The sequence below is a fragment of the Alligator mississippiensis genome, chromosome 1 (assembly GCF_030867095.1).
Source record: "Alligator mississippiensis isolate rAllMis1 chromosome 1, rAllMis1, whole genome shotgun sequence".
Classification (NCBI taxonomy): domain Eukaryota; kingdom Metazoa; phylum Chordata; order Crocodylia; family Alligatoridae; genus Alligator; species Alligator mississippiensis.
The window spans coordinates 437,477,072-437,495,361 of NC_081824.1; the positions used below are offsets into that span (position 1 = coordinate 437,477,072).

An 18,290-nucleotide genomic window follows, 5' to 3' on the forward strand; every position below is an offset into this window, starting at 1 on the left:
AGGAAGTGATGGTTGATTATTGGTCTGAGAGAGAAGACAGGGAGGGAAGAAGGGGGACCGTTACCATCCCAGGTCCATTTCAGTTTTTCCCTAGTTCCTTTCCCCAGTTCCTTCCAGCATCCTGTCCTCATCTTCACCTTGATGTTCCAGACTTCACTTTGAAAATCTAAGTGGCTCAGACAGGATCTCACTTTAGCTTTTTGGACACTGGCTACCGCTGCTGTGTTGAACATAGTTTGTTTGTTTTAACAGGGTGATCATTCTACTTCCAAGGGAGAAGTTAGTCCCCTTTGGTTTGATCGTGCTGTTTATGCACTGTTCTCTTCAGTTGTTATAAGCTGTGACTTATTTTTATTTCTAATTAAGTATGTAAAACTAAGGCTTGCCCTTGAAGTCGGTTGGAGTTGGCCATATGCTGGCCATATGGCTCCTCCCGGGCTCAGACTCTACGATAGCCCTCTCTTGATTACTCACCTGCCACACTGATGTTCCCCTTCACTCATTCAGCCACCTTTCTGGGCTGGGGGACCCTCTGTGCCCCCGCTCAGCCCCTCTCTGGGTTACTGGCTCACTGAGTATGCCTTTAGCCTGCCTCCAGCCAGGCTCAAAGCTTATAACTCATACAAGAGTATCAACATAAAATAAAGACGACATGCCTGCATGAAACCCTTCTGTCTCTGCCCTGGGTAATTTCCTTGTTTCCAGGTCTGCAAAATTGCTTACCATACTTCTTTGGTCAGTCAGGTGCCTTACCGCCAAGAGCTCTTCTCCTTGTGGCTCTCAGGCTAGACTGCCTGCCTGGCTCAAGGCCCTGGGCTTCCATGGCTCAAGCCCAGCCCCCTTCTGGTCAGAGTAGTCTCTAATCAGCCCCCCACACCACTGGAAGCTGCCTATCAGGCAGCTTCTCCCCTTAAAGGCTAAGGACAGACATTCAAAAAGTCAGAACTTATATTGATTCTATCTTTGCAGGTTAGTTTAACCTGCCTAGATTGAGCCAATTTGCAAGTGAATAGACATTCAGGAAATGCAGGTACATGCCTGCAGTGGCTCAGGCCAGGCTCTGGGGGGCGCTAGAGCAGCCCTCAGCCACAGGGAAGCTGGGCTGGGGGGGTTTGTAGAAGGGGCAGGGAGGGGGGTTATTCTCCCCTCTGCCCCAGGGGAGGCCGCAGCTGGGGCCTGCCCGCCCTGACCACCACTGCCACTGATCATTCCCTGAGCAGGGTGAGCAGCAGAATATGCTTCTTCCCTGCCCCTGCACCAGATGCTGGAGGGAGGGGAGAAATAACTCCTCCCTACCCCCTCACCCAAGGGGGCCATGCCAGCTAGCCTCTGGCCATGCCCCGACCCCTGCCACTGGAGTGGCGAGGGAGGAGGGACCGTGATGGGGCTGTAGGCCTTGTCAAGGTTTTCCAGAGAGTGCAAGCTTGCACTCCTGGGACACCACGAGAGGGGCTGCTGCCCTTGTCACGGTCCCTGCCCCCTTGCCACTCCAGCGGCAGGGGTGGGGGTGTGGCCAGAGGCCAGCTAGTATGGCCCCCTTAGCCGAGGGGATGGGAGAGGGGTTATTTTTCCCCCTCCCTCTGGCATCAGCAGAGGGCAGGAAAGGAGCTTATTCTGCTGTTCACCATGTACAGGGAGCGATTAGTGGCAGCGGCGGCGGTCAGGGTTGGCAGACTCCGGCTGCCATCCCCTGGGGACAGAAGGGATGGAGGGAGGAATAAACCCACTCCCTGTCCCCTCTGCCTCATGGGCCATGCCCCCACCACTGCAGCAGTGAGGGGGGAGCACCAGGTGAACCCCAGCTCGGGTCTGTGCTGGTCGGACAGGCCAGTTCACTTGAGGCTACTGCCAGGGCTGGCCATGCCCCGGCTGCTGGAACAGCGAACGGAGAAATGTCTGACAGGTCCATGCTGGTGGAACAGGGGAATAAACCTTTTCTCTGTCCCCTTCGCCTTAGGGGGGCTGGCATCTGGCCACGCTCCTACCCCTGCCTGCCCTCCAGCTAGGGAGCAGAGGGGCAGGGCTAGCCTTGCTCCCCTGGAGCAGAGAGCACAACCCTGCCCAGGGCTGCAGAGCATGCTGGGATGCTGGGAGACTCTGGTTTAACTTGAACCAGGAATTAGTCTGTGGTCTGGGAAGTTCCATAAACCAGTTTGAGCTCAGTCAGTTAAGTCTGATACTACATTCAACCAGGTTTATCTCAAACAAATTTTGGCCATTTTGAAACTGTTTTATGTGCACTGAACTTATTCTGTTACAGGTTCAGAAACCAGTTTCTGATCACTTAAACTGGTTTATGTGTAATTTCTGTCTCTAGTGGCAAGTGCTCCCCAGTGCCCTGCTACAGGGTGCCTGACATCAAAGCCCTATTGTGGTAGGCGGTGTCCAGACTTTATAACAAAGTACCTGAGCTCCTCACTCAAAATGGAAGAGAATTGAAAATGGGTGGGCAAAGCAAACAAGAAGGAAGCCTAAGGGAACAAGGAGATAATCCTAGTTAGCATGAAAAGCAGTGGTTTTAGTACACCAGCTGCCTAACTGTTGTTATTAGGTTTGGGGTTTTTTGAAAAGTTTTTTTTTTAATTGGTGTACGAAAGTAGTATTTTAAAAGTTTTAAGTACCCTTGGTATTTTTTGAATGTTGGAGAGAAATGTAGAAATAACATGAGTGGAGAAAGCAATTTCCCCAAATGTGTTTAAAGAAATCTGTTTGGTTTCATGCCTTGTTTGAATCGTGCTTCATTCATTGCCCTATAGAGACAATATTGACCAAGAAGATGATTTTCATTATTTTTATGGCCTCTTTACGGAGTATGATTTGGGTTGCAAAGGAATGGCTTTCCTTTTAGTTTAGTCACTTCTGTATATCTAAGGTCAGATTCTGGGTCCTTGACATGTCCCTTTTGCCCAGCAGTGCAAAGAGGATGTATTGGGGATTTCAGAAATAAGATGACAAAGAGCAGGTGAGGTGTGGTGTAAGCAGATGGGTGTGCTTGCTGCCTTGCAGCCTAGCCTTGCTCCCTTGGGAGCTTTTCAGCCAGTCCTTTAAATACAAACACAGTTTTTGCATCAGCCAAACAAGTGAACCAGCTAACAAAGCTTGTAGCCCTTCTCTGGGCAGTAAGAAGGGCCCTTTAGCTCTAGCCCAGTACCGTTGTGTGGTTTCTTCCTAGTAGTGAGTATATGGGTTCCAGTTTGCCTCCTGTCCACAAACTGCTCTTTCACCCAGGTGACTGTCCTATGTTCTGTCCTTTAGGCTTTTAACTGGTAGTTAAATACTCCTTCATTAGCCAACTGCCTGCGGCTGGGCTTTACAACACAGCTGTCTGCTGTCTCTTAAAGGGCCAAACCATTCAGCTACAGGTGGGAGGGAAAGTGACCATAATGTCTGCGATTTAGTAATCCCTAGCTGTTGTAGCAGTCATTATAACCTCCTGTTCAAGCCTGGAAAGATCAGTTCAGCCTTTCATCTTTCTGAGATAGCTATTCAGTACCATGTAGTTTACATGTGAAGAATACAGACAGTATGCCAAGGATCTTCTAGAGGTAGTGCAATGATAATGTTCCAGGCTTTTCAGGTGGTCCTTGTAGGTCTCCCAGGCTTCACAGCCATAGCAAAGACTCAGGATTGCCACAGCCTTATATAGTAGGAGCTTGGTTTGAGTACTGATGTTGTGATCGTTGAACACACAATGAGTCAGTCGTCCAAAGGCAGAGCTGGCACATTGGATCCTATACTAGATCTCCTCATAAATGTTGGCCTTCTTTGAGAGGTGGCTGCCAAAGTATGTAAAGTGTTGACCATTCTCCAGCTCCTATCCATCAACGAGGATCTTTGCTGGGGGAGTTGATTGGCCCAGAGCAAGATGGTGAAGCACCTTTGTTTTTCTGATGTTAAGGGTCAGTCCCAGGTATTGGTATTCTTGAGAAGCAGTTAAGGGCTGTTTGTAGGTCCTCCTCCATATGTGCAACAATAACACAATCATTGACATACTGAAGTTCCACAGTCAAGGCCTAAGTAACTTTGGTTTTGGCACGGAAGTGGCAGAGATTGAAAAGGTTCCTGTCCATCCTGTACTCAGTGCCGATGTCATATGACAGATGGTCACAGATGAGCATCTTGATGACAAAATTGGTGTGATCATGCAGCCCTGCTTGATGCCAGTTCGAATGGCAAAGGACTCTATAGCGGAGCCACTGCATAGGATGGAGACAGTCATCTGGTCATGAAGGAGTCTTAGGATGGTGATAAATTTCCCTGGGCAGTCAAACTTCGATAAGATTGACTTAGAGCCTCACAGTTAACAGAGTAAAAGGCTTTTGTCAAATTGATAAAGGCCACATACAGTCCCTAGTATTGTTCTCAGCATTTTTCCTGGAACTGCCGGGTTGTAAAAATAGTGTCAGTGATGTCTCTCAATGGTCTGAATGCACATTTAGACTGGGGAAGGATTTCTTCGGCATGAGGAAATCCTTGGTTCGGCAGAATTTGAGCGAGGATCTTCTCAGCGATGGAGAGGAGAGTGATACCTTGATAGTTTCCACAGGCAGACTTATCTCCCTTTTTAAAAACAGTGACAATGTTTCCATGGGTCAGTGGGAATTTCCTCAGTGTTCCACATTTTGAGAAACTGTGTAGAGCTTGTTGGTCATAGTTTCTCCACCAACGTTTGAAGACGTTACCTTCAGGGCCAGATGCTTTGTTGTTCTTCATCTGTCTTATTGCCTGGTGGACTTCTTCAGAGGTTGGTGGACTGGCAAGTGCTTCCCTTACTGGATGCTGCGCATTTGATTTGATGGTTTCATCAGTCACCGTTGATTCTCAGTTCAGGAGCCTTTCCAGCTCCTTTCAGCTGTTTTTGATGGACTTGTCTTTGAGGAGTGTACTGCCATCTTCAGATCTAAGCGGGGTGAGTCCGCAGAGCTTGGTCCATAAAGTAGGAGGACCGTTGCGCAAATGCCAGCATCTACTTTGCTCTTTGTCCTGTAGTATTGCACATTTAATCATTATTATTCATATTACCCAGGGCCCCCACTAGAATTTAGGTTCTCTGTGCTAGTACTTGGCAGATGTATGAAGCAAAGACAGTTCCTGTTCTGGAAAAGTTATAGTTTAGAGATATAACAAGGGTCAGCAGGTGGACAAATGGTGAAGTGGGTGAGGTAGGAGCATGGTTATAGCAAGGAGGAACACCTAAACATACATTTGCCATCTGTAATCTTTGGTCCTAGACCAGTTGACATTAGTGTAATCCACATTTATACCAGTGTTAGGAGCAGACAAGTAATGTAAAGCATATTGCTGTACAGGATAGCTTCACCCGATTAACTTGTAGAATAGCTCCTGAACAAATCTAGTAAAACTATACTCATGTAATTTAAAGCAAGGTAGATTAATCTGAGTGCTTACATCATTATTAGCTGCTCCCCTGCCAGAGAAATGCAATTTTTGTGCCTATGGAGTGTAGCTACCCCAGGATGTACGTATGCTTGTGTGTCTAACCTGGATCCCAGCATAATTTATATCTGTGTTAAAAACAAGTGTAAGGTATAGAAGAATAACCTGTCATGTGTACAAGCCCTAATTTAGATGGCACCTGCCAATTGGGTATGTTTTTACATTTTTAAATTAAACAAGCTGAGGACCTTTTATAATGTGAAATTTTCTTTCTGAGAACCCTCAAGTTCTGTCCATTCTAGTCATACATTTTCTATTTGCCAAGAGATCTTTATAGTTGTAAGGGGAAAGAAAAGCTTGTGGCACTATATTTATTTTAAATTTCTCTTCTGCACACATCTATGCAGGGTGCTATATGCTGGTAGGTGGTTACCCTGTCTTAGAGTTGGCATTGTATGCATGATTGTCTGTGTGTAAACTACATATTCACCATAGCACTTTATACATCTGTGTGCATTTGTTTAAGTATACCTATACAAATTTACAGACCAGTACACCGTTTATATAATTTTACATATCTACCCAAATGCAGTGTTCAGTGATATTTCTATACAAGTACAGTAGTTTTTCAGTAGGCTGTTTCTATATTCACAGTGAGCATGTGTAGTTATGAAGTGGAACATAGAGATTTAAACTAACATAAACTATAAGTTTTGAGGAGATGCATGTAATGATACAGAGCCACTTCAATCTGGGGCAGGTCTTGGACCCCTTGAAATCAGTGGCAAGATTCTTTTTGATGTCTTTGGGCTCAGAATTTGACCTTTGCTTTGTGGTCTGGTGTTGTCACCTTAACCTGTGCTCTATCACAGCATAGGAACTCTAAGTGAACAAGAATAGGAAGACGGTGGACTGGATACATTGAAAGGGTTGTATTCTGCCCTGATGAAGATGGATGCAATTCTCTATCTGTCAGTGAAGTAGCATACACCTTTGTGGGAGCAGAAATTAGACTCAAAGGAGACGTCTACACGAGACGTCTTAATGCGTATTAGCCTAATTTAATGCATGTTATGGGTGCACATCTACATGTGCACACCCTTAATGCGCATTAAAAATAGTGAAATGAGGATAATTGCATTTGATACCTGCAAGTACAGGTATCAAACTTAAGTGTGATTAGTTAAAGTACATTAATTCACTTGTAGACGTGACCCTGCACTAACTTTAGTGCGGAGTCTGCCAAGCCACTAGGGGCACATGGCAGGGCTGCAGGGTCTTGGCACTAACTTTATGTCAAGTCCTTGCACAAGTAGACACCTGCTAAAAATTGCTTAATGTGCATTAGCTTGATATGTATTAAATTTAGTCATGCTTAAATGCAGGTGTAGACACACCCAAAGAGTATAAAAGATGTTGTGAAGGGAAGCTAAGTCAATAGAAGAAATAAGGTGCAGACTAAACAGTATTAAACTTTTAGTATACAGAAAGCAAGTGGCTGAGCCAGGAGTTAGTAGGGCCATTTATTAAAGGATGAAAATTGGGAGTTAGCAAAATTTAGTAAAGTAGATACTGCTGCAAACCTGACCGACTCTTTGCCTCAGCAATCACAGCAGCAGCTCAAGGTCATATTCTGGGGTTGGATCACATTTTCTAGAGGGAATAAGTTATAACTATGCCAGATGAGAGAGCAAAGCAATGAAAATTCAATTAACCTCTTCGCTACAGGAACAGGAGTTACCTTCTGCAGAATTCTAATATTAAATGTGTTGAGGCTTAACATGGGAAAGAGCTGGGATGTGACAGAGAGACCTGATGAATTACATCCCAACATGCCAGGGAAAGAAGACTGCAAAATAGTGAGTTCTTTAGAACACCACTGGCAGTCTGACTGTAGCCTTTTCTTTTGCATATTTTTTCATTGGTGTAATGTACCAAAGGAAAGAGGAAAGAAAAGTAGGGGGAGAATAAATGCTAACTGAATGCTGAAGCAAGCAAACATGTTAAAAATTACTGACAAAATGAGGACTGTTGCAGTGGGAGGTCATTGGGTGGAATTGTGATATTAGAGATACAGAATCCTAATACACCAAACTTCTACAGAGCCTTCAAAAGCATTTTCATGATGTCTGATAAACAGCATAAACAGCAGTGACTGCCTGCCAGCCCTCTTCCACGAGGTAGGACAGAGGCGTCATCCTTTTGCTGTTGATGAAGGAAAATGAAGCAGTAGAAGGAAGTGACTTGCTCAAGAGCAGCTAGGAAACTGCATCTAGGAGTCCTGATCTGGTATTCTCCTTCATTAATTAAAAGCACTCCATTATGACTATGAAAAAACCCACTAGGTCTGTAAAATCTAAGTGTGCTGCGATAGCTGAATACTTGCCTATGCCTATACCAACCATACATTTGTTCCAATAAAAGATATAACACACAAGAATTCTTGTCCCTTGCAATGTCATGACTGACAGTTAAAAGGGAGAGTTAACATAAGCACATCAGGTAGTATAATCAAACAGGGTGAATGCCACATAACTTGAAGTACCAGAAATATGGTAGCGCAGAATTTTGATGGAAAAGGGAATGCTTTTGTTGAAGAAAAGTCTGTTCACTGAAGAGTACACAGGTCAGTCAGTGATTCTCAACTACGGTGCTTTGGCACACTAGGATGCCTTGAGATCTTTTCAGGGGTAATGCAGGGTGCCATGTAATATTAGCACTGTTCGTTGCGCAAACATGATTCACAAGATAAACCCAGAGACTTCAAATAGGAATTCATAGTGTTAAGAACATTCTGAACTATTGTAATCTGAGTTCTTTGCAACAGAAGAATTGCTGTATTATTTTTCCGTAGTCAAAACTGAAAAGTAAGAGCTGGTGTTTTCTAAGGGGTACCTTGAGTCTAAAAAAGGTTGAGAACCACCGATGTAAGTACACAGTAGGTACAGTCACTGGGCATTATTTTGGTGTCAATGTTATAAAGGGATTAATTTACTGTTTGTGTTCTGTGGCTTGAGGACAAGAAGCACGTGAAGATTTCAGCTTTATCATAGTTCCAGCTGCTGAAACATGTTCATATACCATGTGTGCAATGTAAATACCTGGATGGATTTGATAAAGCACTTTGCCAAGGTCCTTTTTTGTGAAATAATCTCATATCACATAATCTAATGCCACTCAGAATTCTGGGACTGAAAACTTGGAAGTAATGAAGTTTAAGGTGTTCTTTCTATTTAATCACAGGGCACTGTGCACATATATGTGCCTCAATCCTGCAGATGAGTCTTTGTAGACCCACACAGAACCCACTGTTGCTGGGGCTCTGTGTGGATGCATACCTGTTCTTGCAGGATTGGAGCCTGAAGTCTCACAACAGCCTTGTGAAGTGAGCATCAGCATCTTTGTGTGTCCCATGTTTGGGGAAGCTGAGGTGCAGAGCGGCTGTATGGCTTGCTCAGTAGTCACTCAGCAACTTGGGGTTTTTCTATACGTGCAGTTAATGCAGTTGTCATGACCTTCAGGCCATGCTTTCTCCCGAGTTTTAAATTAATGTAATTAATGTAAATTATGCCAGAGTTAGACCTTGGAAAAATGGAGTATTATCCCCATCATGGAGATCCTGCTTGACAGTACATACATTCAATTGTATTGTTCCTTTCCTGCAAAAGCAAATTTTCTTTTTGTATAAACTCTTGAACAGATATTCACCTGTCAGCTCAGAAATGGGGAGAACACAGAATTCTCATACCCTGAAGATTCAAGCAAAAGTGATTTTCCTACTTCCTTTTTTCTTTAATTTCGTTCCTTTCTTCTTTCATTGCATTTTGTTGTATTTTATATACTAGGAATAATGTGTCTAATTTGGATGTCTGCTTTGCTTTGATGTTTAGCCAGCCTTGGAAGCTGTTTGCTGCTTTAGATACTCCATCATCCTGAATGGTATTCCTTAAACTAGCATGATGAGATATTTACATCTACAATGGACATTATTAGCTTGTTTATGTCTTATGCTTTTGGTGTGTGTAGAGAATAGATGTGTATTTTTTTCCGTAGTTACAAAGAAAGGTGGTATACGTTGTATAAGATCAAAGCATCCTCTATTTTTATTATTGACTGCAGTCCCCAGAGATGCACCATGGGCTAGCTGGAAATTTGATCTTTATTGACTCTGCCACCTCTGAGAATAAAGAAAATGGATAAAAACGAAAATAGTAATTGGAAATAGCTCCTGTGGAGCAAAGCTGTCATGAGACAGATTGAATCAGCAATGGCAGAGTTGCTTTATTGATTGTGAGTCCTTAGTGAATTAGAAAAAGGACCTAATGCCTTAATCTTTCTTTTTGTGTGTGTATGATGGTGACAACTTAGAGTGTTCTGCTAGAATAAAGACATATATGGATGTATGGGAATGGTATCTATTTCAGTCAGCAAAAGTATTTTCAAGAGATAAGAATGGGACTCTTCTAAAACTCTGCAGGGTTAAATGTTCTTTACTATAGACAAAGAATAGCAGAAATGTCAGTGCTTAGGCTTTTAAGTCGGGTGCAGTTCTTCTAGGGGAAAAGAAAGAAATGCACACATAGAAATTACTATAATTTCCTGCAAATGTTCATGCTATGCCCCTAAACTGTGGTTCCTCATATCCCCAAATCCCAAATCTGGTGCTGAAGCAAAAAATGACAAGTTCTTTTTGCTCCACGTGAATCCAGTAATTAGGTTTTATCACTGATGAATAAGCTGTTACATCTCCTTCCATCTATCTCAGTGCTTTGCAAATGCTGATTGTATGCATGTAAATATTCTATTCACTGTATAGATGAACAAACTGAAGTGCAAAAGTCTAAGTTCCCATTTTCCTTACAACCATCATACATTATTCTACTTGCATTGTAGAGACACTTTAAGCTGCCAGAGCTGTGCAAAGTATTCTTAGCCTGAATAAGGATCATGCCCATAGATTAAATGACTTGCCCAGTGTCCCATAAGAGGGTGCCCTAACTTTCAGCTCCTTTCTCTAAGCAGTAGACAAGTCCTGCCCTTACTTACTCCTATACATAAATTTACTAGAGTGACTCATTACCAGGGATCTAGATTTTTCGTTTCCCATGGGGAAAACATGGAAAAACACGGATTTTCCCCTTTAAAGGAGAAAAATCCTATTTATTTATTTATTTTTCTCAGCCCCCCCCCCCCCCCGTTTTCCCCCAACAGTACAACTTTGGTATAGACCATATACAACTGTATGTATCTGGTCCTCAGATATAGCCTTGGCTCTTTTAACAACACAGATAAAATTTCCTCCAGGTTTTCATGCTCTTCTCCCCTGCCTATCTCTTCCTTTGCAATCCCCACCCAGGTCCTGCATTATTCCTTGCAGTTAAGTCAAAACATGGCTACCAGGAACATTGGTGTTCTCTGTCGTTCTCAACATGCTGTGTGGCATGGCTTTCCCAACTGCTAAAGGCTAATAGAGAGATTGATCAGCTAAAGCTTATCATGGGCCCTTCAACAACTGGAAAATAAGGCTTTGGGAGCTTTTGGGGAAGCAGAACATGAGATGTGCTATCTGGATTACATGCATTTAGTGTGTTTGCTGTTGTTAAAAGAGGCAAAAGTTGGGTCTACACCCTGGCTTTTTGTTGTTTATGCTCACCAGAGTCAAAAGTAAATACTTCAGTGCTTGTCTCCTTACCAAAGAGCACAGTGTAGAGCCTCACCTGTGCTACCTGGGGAGTCTCACACAAACTGGCATCAGATCTTGAATGTGCTGATTCTCTTGTTTTCCCTTCAGTTCATATACCCCATTTTTATATGTTGCTTACTCTGTCATACAGTTACTGAGACTTTGGGAAGCAAACTGAACCAGTTTTTCTCTGGCGTTAGAAGGTGTCAGTTAGATGGGGTTTATGTCCTTTGCAACTTTTTGGTAGGGAGGATTTCTTATTTCCTTCTTTCACCAGTTTGAAATGCCACTTGCCACCATCCTGTTTTCTTTTTACTTTGGTTTATGGTCTTGCTAGCAAGGCTGCTTTTGTTTTACAATTTATCTAAAGAATTTAACACACATGTATCTGTAATAGCAAATTTATATCCACACATTTAGTTACATCAATTGTTACTGCTAACATTTTTAAGTTAAAGCTATAATATACTATTTTTCATTATCTATCTAAAGACCTTCTTGTATAAGGTCTCCTCCTCTCAGGTCTTTCACATTGTTTAGCTGGACAGACTAATTTCTTTCTTTACCTTGCTGACCAGTCCAGTTATGTCTGCAAAGGTCTGCTCTGCAATCACACACAAATAGTCTTTGGGTCTTCTGCTTTAACCACACACCTGCAGCCTGGCCTAAGCTCCTTGAAAAAGTCCAAGGCTAGTAACAAATGTGAATAGGAAAAACAACCCGTGAGAGAGAGGTGAGGTAGGAAGCAGGCCAGGAGAACAGTGAAGAATTGGAAAGAACTGATTCCAGCTGCTTCAGACAAGGCCCCTAAGTGGGAACCCAGAGGCATTGGACAGACTCTGCAAGCTGATATGCAGAGCTATAAAATTACCTTCTCAAAACGCATACCTCCCATTGTGTTCAAGAAATAGTCAATTGTGAAGTGTAAGGGATAGGGTAAGTAGGAATTCTTGGCACTTGCTTTGTTGTTTCTATAGTGTATTCTTTTGCTTCCGAAGGTGAACTACTGTATGTAGGCACCTGTGTAAAAATCATATGCACTTATTCCTATTGCTCTCTCTACCCATTTCAATCTTGTTTTTGGTCATTTCTTGTCTTTAAATTAGATGGTCAGCTCTGCAGGCAAAGGGGATACGTCATTGTATGTGGGTGGTACCACAGTATAAATAATAAATAAGACATGTTTCCTAAAGTGTAAATGTTATTGTAGATTGTTCCAGTGTATACTGGTGAAAGACTGCTTTAATGAAAGCAGTGGATATTGTAATTGTTAATTTGTGGCCTTGGAAGCTGAGCTTTTTGTATGACAGTCTCCCTCTTTGTTTTAAATGACTGACCATGTGCACCATTATTTCCTCTTTGCTAAACATCTCTGTATGGATAGGCTGAGCACTGCTTAATTTTGTTTGGATTAAATCTCCTTTTTAAACTCATGTTCTTCATACTTTGCAAGTCAGATGGCAGCACTGTTTAGTGCATAGTGCTTCAGCATAAATGGAGATACTGACCTTTCTAATAGTTTCTGACTAGCTTGTTTTCAATGAACCTTTTCCTTTAGTCCCCTGAATTCCTTAAATGCCATCTGCTGTCTTCCATAGCAGCACTTTTGCCAGTTTGGGAAATATTTAACAATAAATTCAGGGTATAGGCAGCCCAGGATGCAATGTAGCATTGACAACTCCTGTGATTTTTTTTTTTTTTTTTTTATTGCGAGTCTCATGATATTTGATCTCCTGATCTTCCATTGTGATCTTCCATTAAGTATTTTGCATTACAGAGCTATTAGACAAAATGCATAGATAGACTTGAAAGCACAGATAAGAGTCCAGGACTCCCTCCTGTTGAAGTAGTGCCCTCATCACAGAACTAGTCGTGCCCTCACTTGCTCTCTCACTGGGTGTATGACTTTTGCATTTCCTTCTGCACTGTGGCCCAGCCTCAACTGGAAAGGATGGAGAAAGCAAGCTGGGCTGAGAGCATTCTTGCCTGTGGGACAGAGCACTGTCTTGGGAGGAAGGAGATGTGAGTTTGAATCCTCTCAGACTGAAAGGCCCTTATCCTATTATGCACAAACCCATCACCATCACCTCTTCTCACCACAATTTGGATAAACATTGCTCTGGGTGGCAACCTCAATGCTGTCAATTTGCATTAGGCACATTTAGGGTGCCTCTACCAGTCCCTGAAGGGACTTAGGTACAAGGACTTCATCCAAGCAGCCTTAGATGATATTTAGATCAGATTGTGGCTCTTCTGAGCATGCACAATAGCTGAATTTATGCACCTGAGTAAGCTTTTGCCAGAAAACTAAGGTGTCTGTGGCCTCTCAGGGGCCTAAGTAGTTAGATCAGGGGTTTGCAGTTCATCTACTTGAACTTTAAATGCTTAAATTCTGCTGAAATGAAACTTGGGTGTATAAATAAGTTTTGTTTTTAGATGTGGCTCTTAGGTCAAAATTCACAGAGTTATGGTGCCTAATCCAAGTCCCTCTGAAGTCAAAGGGAACCAAAATGGGACTAGAAGATGAAAGTTTTTTGTGGATCTGGTCTTTAATTTCTCTATGCTTCAGTTCTCTGTCTGAAAGAGGGATAAACTTTACCTCGTAGAGATCTTGTGACGGTAAACACAAAGGATTTTGAGATGCTCTATTACCTAGTTGAAGGTGTGTTTTACTATATAACTGCAACAGATAAATAGGATCTGAAACTTTCCATTCTTAAAGTTTTGTGATTTTTTTTTTTTTAAAGCAGATGTCCTTCAGGGGAGGGGAGGGAATATCTTACATTTTTGAATGCTTGAAGTTAGAAATACTGTAAGTATATGAAGGTCTTAAGAATGCATGGGAACCTGGAGGCCGTTGCTGCCTGAGGAAGGAGGTAGATGTTCTATGGTAATAGATCAGGTAACACTCACTGATGATCTGGCCTTGTCTCTACAATGACATGCACACTTATAGGGATATGTAAGTGATGATGGTTATTAAAAAAAAAATTGTTTTTGTCCTTAGATAGTGATGGATTTTAAGCACCCAGATGGCTGTACAGTTGCGGTAATGCTGCCTCGTCGTAGTTTGTTGGTGATGGCTGGAGAATCCAGATACCTGTGGAGTCACGGGTGGGTATTGAACAGAAGTATAACAAAGCAGCTCGGTGTCTGGGGCAACAGTGACTTCCGGCTGTTGCCATATTACTGTCATAATTTGTATATTTGAGATTTGATATTTCCACGCTCCCATCCTTCAGCCTCCTCCTTACCCCCCCACCGAAGTCAGTGCCTGGAGCAGCTGCATCAGTTGCTCTGTCTTAGTCGTACTACTAGTATTGAAATGCCTTGGTTATGCATATGCCTTCATGAATATGAATTTTTTACACTATTCTATATGTAAATATTCTCCGAAGAAAATTAATTTGAATATTATGATTCTCTCCTACATCCCAGTTGCATTCAGAGGTCAAAAAGCAGAGGCTGTAGGGAATCTGACACAAGTTCAGGCTGCACAGGAATATCTTTAACATGTCCCAGATGTAAAATCCCTTAGGAACCGTATGCCAGTGAGGGATTGGCCATGACAGATCTCCATTTCACCACACACCTATTTCTGTTCAACCCAGCCCAGACCCTTGGCAAACCCTTGCCTTTCCCCTTGCCTGAGTTTTGTCAGGAGTATCTGGTGCAAGAAACAGCAGAAGTGTGACTGTTCTATCAGATTTTCCCCTGTGCAGAGGAACTCCATCTTCTAAATCCGGCTGGTTTGAGGCCACTTTGAACTGCTCATGCAGCATAGAGTGGCTTGGAGCTCCTAGGAACAGCATTTTTTGACAAATACATTGGGAGACATTATTTATAGTATAATTTAAATACATACATCTGAAATTGGGAACAAACCAGAAATGTATGCATCAGGAGCATTGCAGTTGTCATATAGGATCAGACCAATTGTCTACCTTGTCCAGTAGTGTGCTGTGGTAGTGGGCAGGGTCACACTGGTTAGACCAGCGATTCTTAACCAGGGTGCTGTTGCATCCTGGGATGGCTGAAGATCCTTTCTAGGGTGTCATGGGGTGCCACACAACAGTAGCATTATTAGGTGCTCAAACATGATTCGAAAGATAAAACCCCAGATTTCAAATGGAAATTCATAGCATTTAAAAGCATTCTGCCCTGTTGTCATCTTTCAGAGATCTTCGCAGCAAAATAATTGCTCTATTGCTTTTCTGTAGTCAAAAAAAGGTGAAAGCTCAGAGCTGGCATTTTTTGAGGGCCTTGAATACGGAGGAGTCTCTTAAGCTTAAAGAGGTTGAAAATCACTGCTTTAGATGAATATGTAAAGCCTTCATCATGGACAGTTGTGCTCTGGGGGAATGTTTATTCCTCCGCTAGATTCACAGAGTAATTAATTATGTAATAGCGCCACACTGACTTAGCTGTGTGTCATTTAAATTAAAAGAAATCTTATTATCAGTATAAAATATGCTGTCTTTTAATTTCTCTGAATGATTTCTTGATTGTGCATCATGAGGAAAGGTAAATATAGGATTCTCCCTTCTGTGTGCTGTTCAATAATTTAGAGATCTCTTCTGTCACCTGTATATCCTGTCTTTAAATATTAATGAAGAAGAGGCTGGGACTCCTGTGAAGTGTCATATTAAAAGTACTTAGGCAATAAAGGACTTTGTTGACAGAGAAGATTCAAATAATGAATCTATTAGGCCTTGGTCTTACTGAGTTTTTTTCACCCTTATCAAACTCTCTCAGCCTTCTTCCAGAAACATCTCTGAAACTCAGAATATAGTTCAGGCTCCATATCAGTTGAAGCCCTGGCCTCTCTGATGGTAGTGTCTGTTGGCAAACATGCAATTTTGTGATATGGGCCCCTTGTGTTCTCATGATAGGGTGTCTTTTGGGGACCATGGAAACAGGCTGGATTTAAACTGGAGATCTCAGGATTTTCTCCCTTGATACAATAATTCCAGTCCCAGGCAGTTGATGCACTTTGTCCACGTTCCATAGAAATGATTTATTTGTCCTAGATGTTCAAGAGGATCCACATATGTTTAAAGAGGCATTTGTGAGGCCAGATCCTCAGTTGGCATGGCTCCATTTGTTTAATTACATGCAGAGCTTTACACCCACTCCTACATCTGTCTAAGTATCTCTTGCTCCCAATAGTTTCTTTGCTTCTAAATGCCAGTTATTGCCATCATTGCATCAGGTGACAATCTAGCTCTGTATGGCTAAATGGCATTTCCAGCACTTAGCGCTTAAGAGCTATGAAACTAAAGAGGACAGCAATAACTAGATAGACATACAGGATGACTACTAACCTTATAGTGATACCTATACTTACAGTCTATAAAATTAGCTAATTATCATGCAAGCAAATGTAGTCCATTCATTTGCAAATCATTTGCAAATACATCATTTGCAAATCGTGATGTATTTAGGATCATCTATAATGCTTCTTATCTACTTCTTACAAATCAGATTACTGAAAGCAAAAGGTTCAGTATTGGGATCACTCTGGAAATGTTTCATTGCATGTATTTGGAGATGAGGCAAATTAGAGGGTTCATTTTATTCCTGTTAGCAGGGTGTACAGGGAAAGTACTTAATTTTTTTAGCTCTTTCAAAGAGCAGTTGTTTCTGAGACATGGTTAAGAGACAGACTAGATGGACAGTATTCTTGAAGAGACTAAAGGATATATGAAGGAAAAAATTTCATCTGTACCTTGTATGTAAAGGTTACTCTATTTTATGACTTTGTTCTTGGTTGCAGTGGCTGATTTTTTTTTTTTGGTTGAGTATGCATGCATATGCTGGTATAGTGGCCTGTGTATGCAGGTTGCTTAGCTTCTTGCAGAGTTGCTCCTGCCCCACTACAACTGGGCTACCTGTGGAGCCAGGCTTGGCTAGAGGCAGCAGCAGCAAATTCTGTTCCTCTGTGTCTGCTTCCAGGCTGGCAGGGCACACCAGGGGGTGGGGGGGACTGATTAGGGAGAAGGGACCTGTGTGTTGCTGCTGCTGTTCCTGGCTGAACCTGGCTCTGTGCAGAGCCTGGCTGGAGCAAGCAGAAGTGGTTCTGGAGCTTTCCCCCAGCTCTACCCCCAGGGCAGCTGGATACAGTGGCAGGAGAGGGGGGAGTGGGGAGAGGATGCAGAACATGGAAGGAAGGGAGTAGGGAATTATTACTTGCTTCTGAGACTTAAAAAATGTCCCTGGCTGCTTCTTGTGTGGCACTATCAACAGAAAAATGGGGTGCCTCCACACTACTGCACCACCCCTGGATCTGCTCCTGCTTCTGCCCTGAAAACTAGGAGGGGTGCCCCTTTCTGCTGGGGCCCCCTACTTGGAGCAAACGGTTCCATTCACAGCTTCCTTCCTCCTGTCCTCTACTCTTCTGAGAACGTTTAAAACTTCCAGCCAGACATTCCCTACTTATCCAAATGCCCCCCAGCTGGGTTTTCTTGACAGGGTTGACTGTTCCTTCTTAAACAGACAGATCACTCTGGGTGTCTTTACACATGCTCCAGGAGTGGCGGAGGGTGCTTTAATTAAAGAGGCTCCCAACGCCCGCAGCATCTTATGTATTCAAAGTCCGTGCTTCAAAAATTAAAGCTTGCTCAAGCTTTAATTAAATCGCCCCTGCTGCCATTTTGAGGCATGGGAACACTGAATACACATGACATGAAGGCTGCTGGAGTGTGCTAGATTAATCAAGTCTGCTCCTTCATGTGCTAATTAGCACATGTTGGAGCTGGCATTCGGCATGTATAGGTGTCTTCTGTTGCAGCCTGCTTGACCTCACAGCAATAAAACAGCTCTGTGCCAAGCAAAGATATCTCCAGCACTTTGTTCTCCATCCTTAGAATCAAATTTTCAGCCTTGAGCAGGTGTCTTTTATAAAAAAAGAAAAGACAACTGGATTGAAATAATTGTACAACCTCAAAAATGGTGACTGCTGTCTGGCAAGATTAGCCCTGAATGCGCATGGGTTATTGCCAAAGGAATAGGATTTGCCTTAAGTATAGCATCAAACAGGAAAAAAAAAGAAAGATAAAGCTTGGGGCTAGCAACCCAGTAGACTAGGAACTGTGGACCAGGTCCTCATCAGGTATGCTTCAGTGTAGTTAAGTGAATTCAGTGGAGCAAGGCAGACTCAAGTCAGCTTGAGGCCTGGTCATACATTTTGAGTTCTTAGTTTCAGAGGCTC

At 42.7% G+C, this 18,290-nt stretch overlaps 1 protein-coding gene across 1 annotated transcript in view; it reads left to right on the forward strand.

The window, feature by feature from the left end:
* ALKBH8 (alkB homolog 8, tRNA methyltransferase) overlaps window positions 1-18,290 on the forward strand; it is an 82,272-nt gene that overhangs the window by 39,645 nt on the left and 24,337 nt on the right. The window contains exon 8 of the mRNA XM_014600669.3: window positions 14,088-14,194. Coding sequence (XP_014456155.1) covers window positions 14,088-14,194 — 107 coding nt within the window. The remainder of the gene's footprint in view (window positions 1-14,087; window positions 14,195-18,290) is intronic.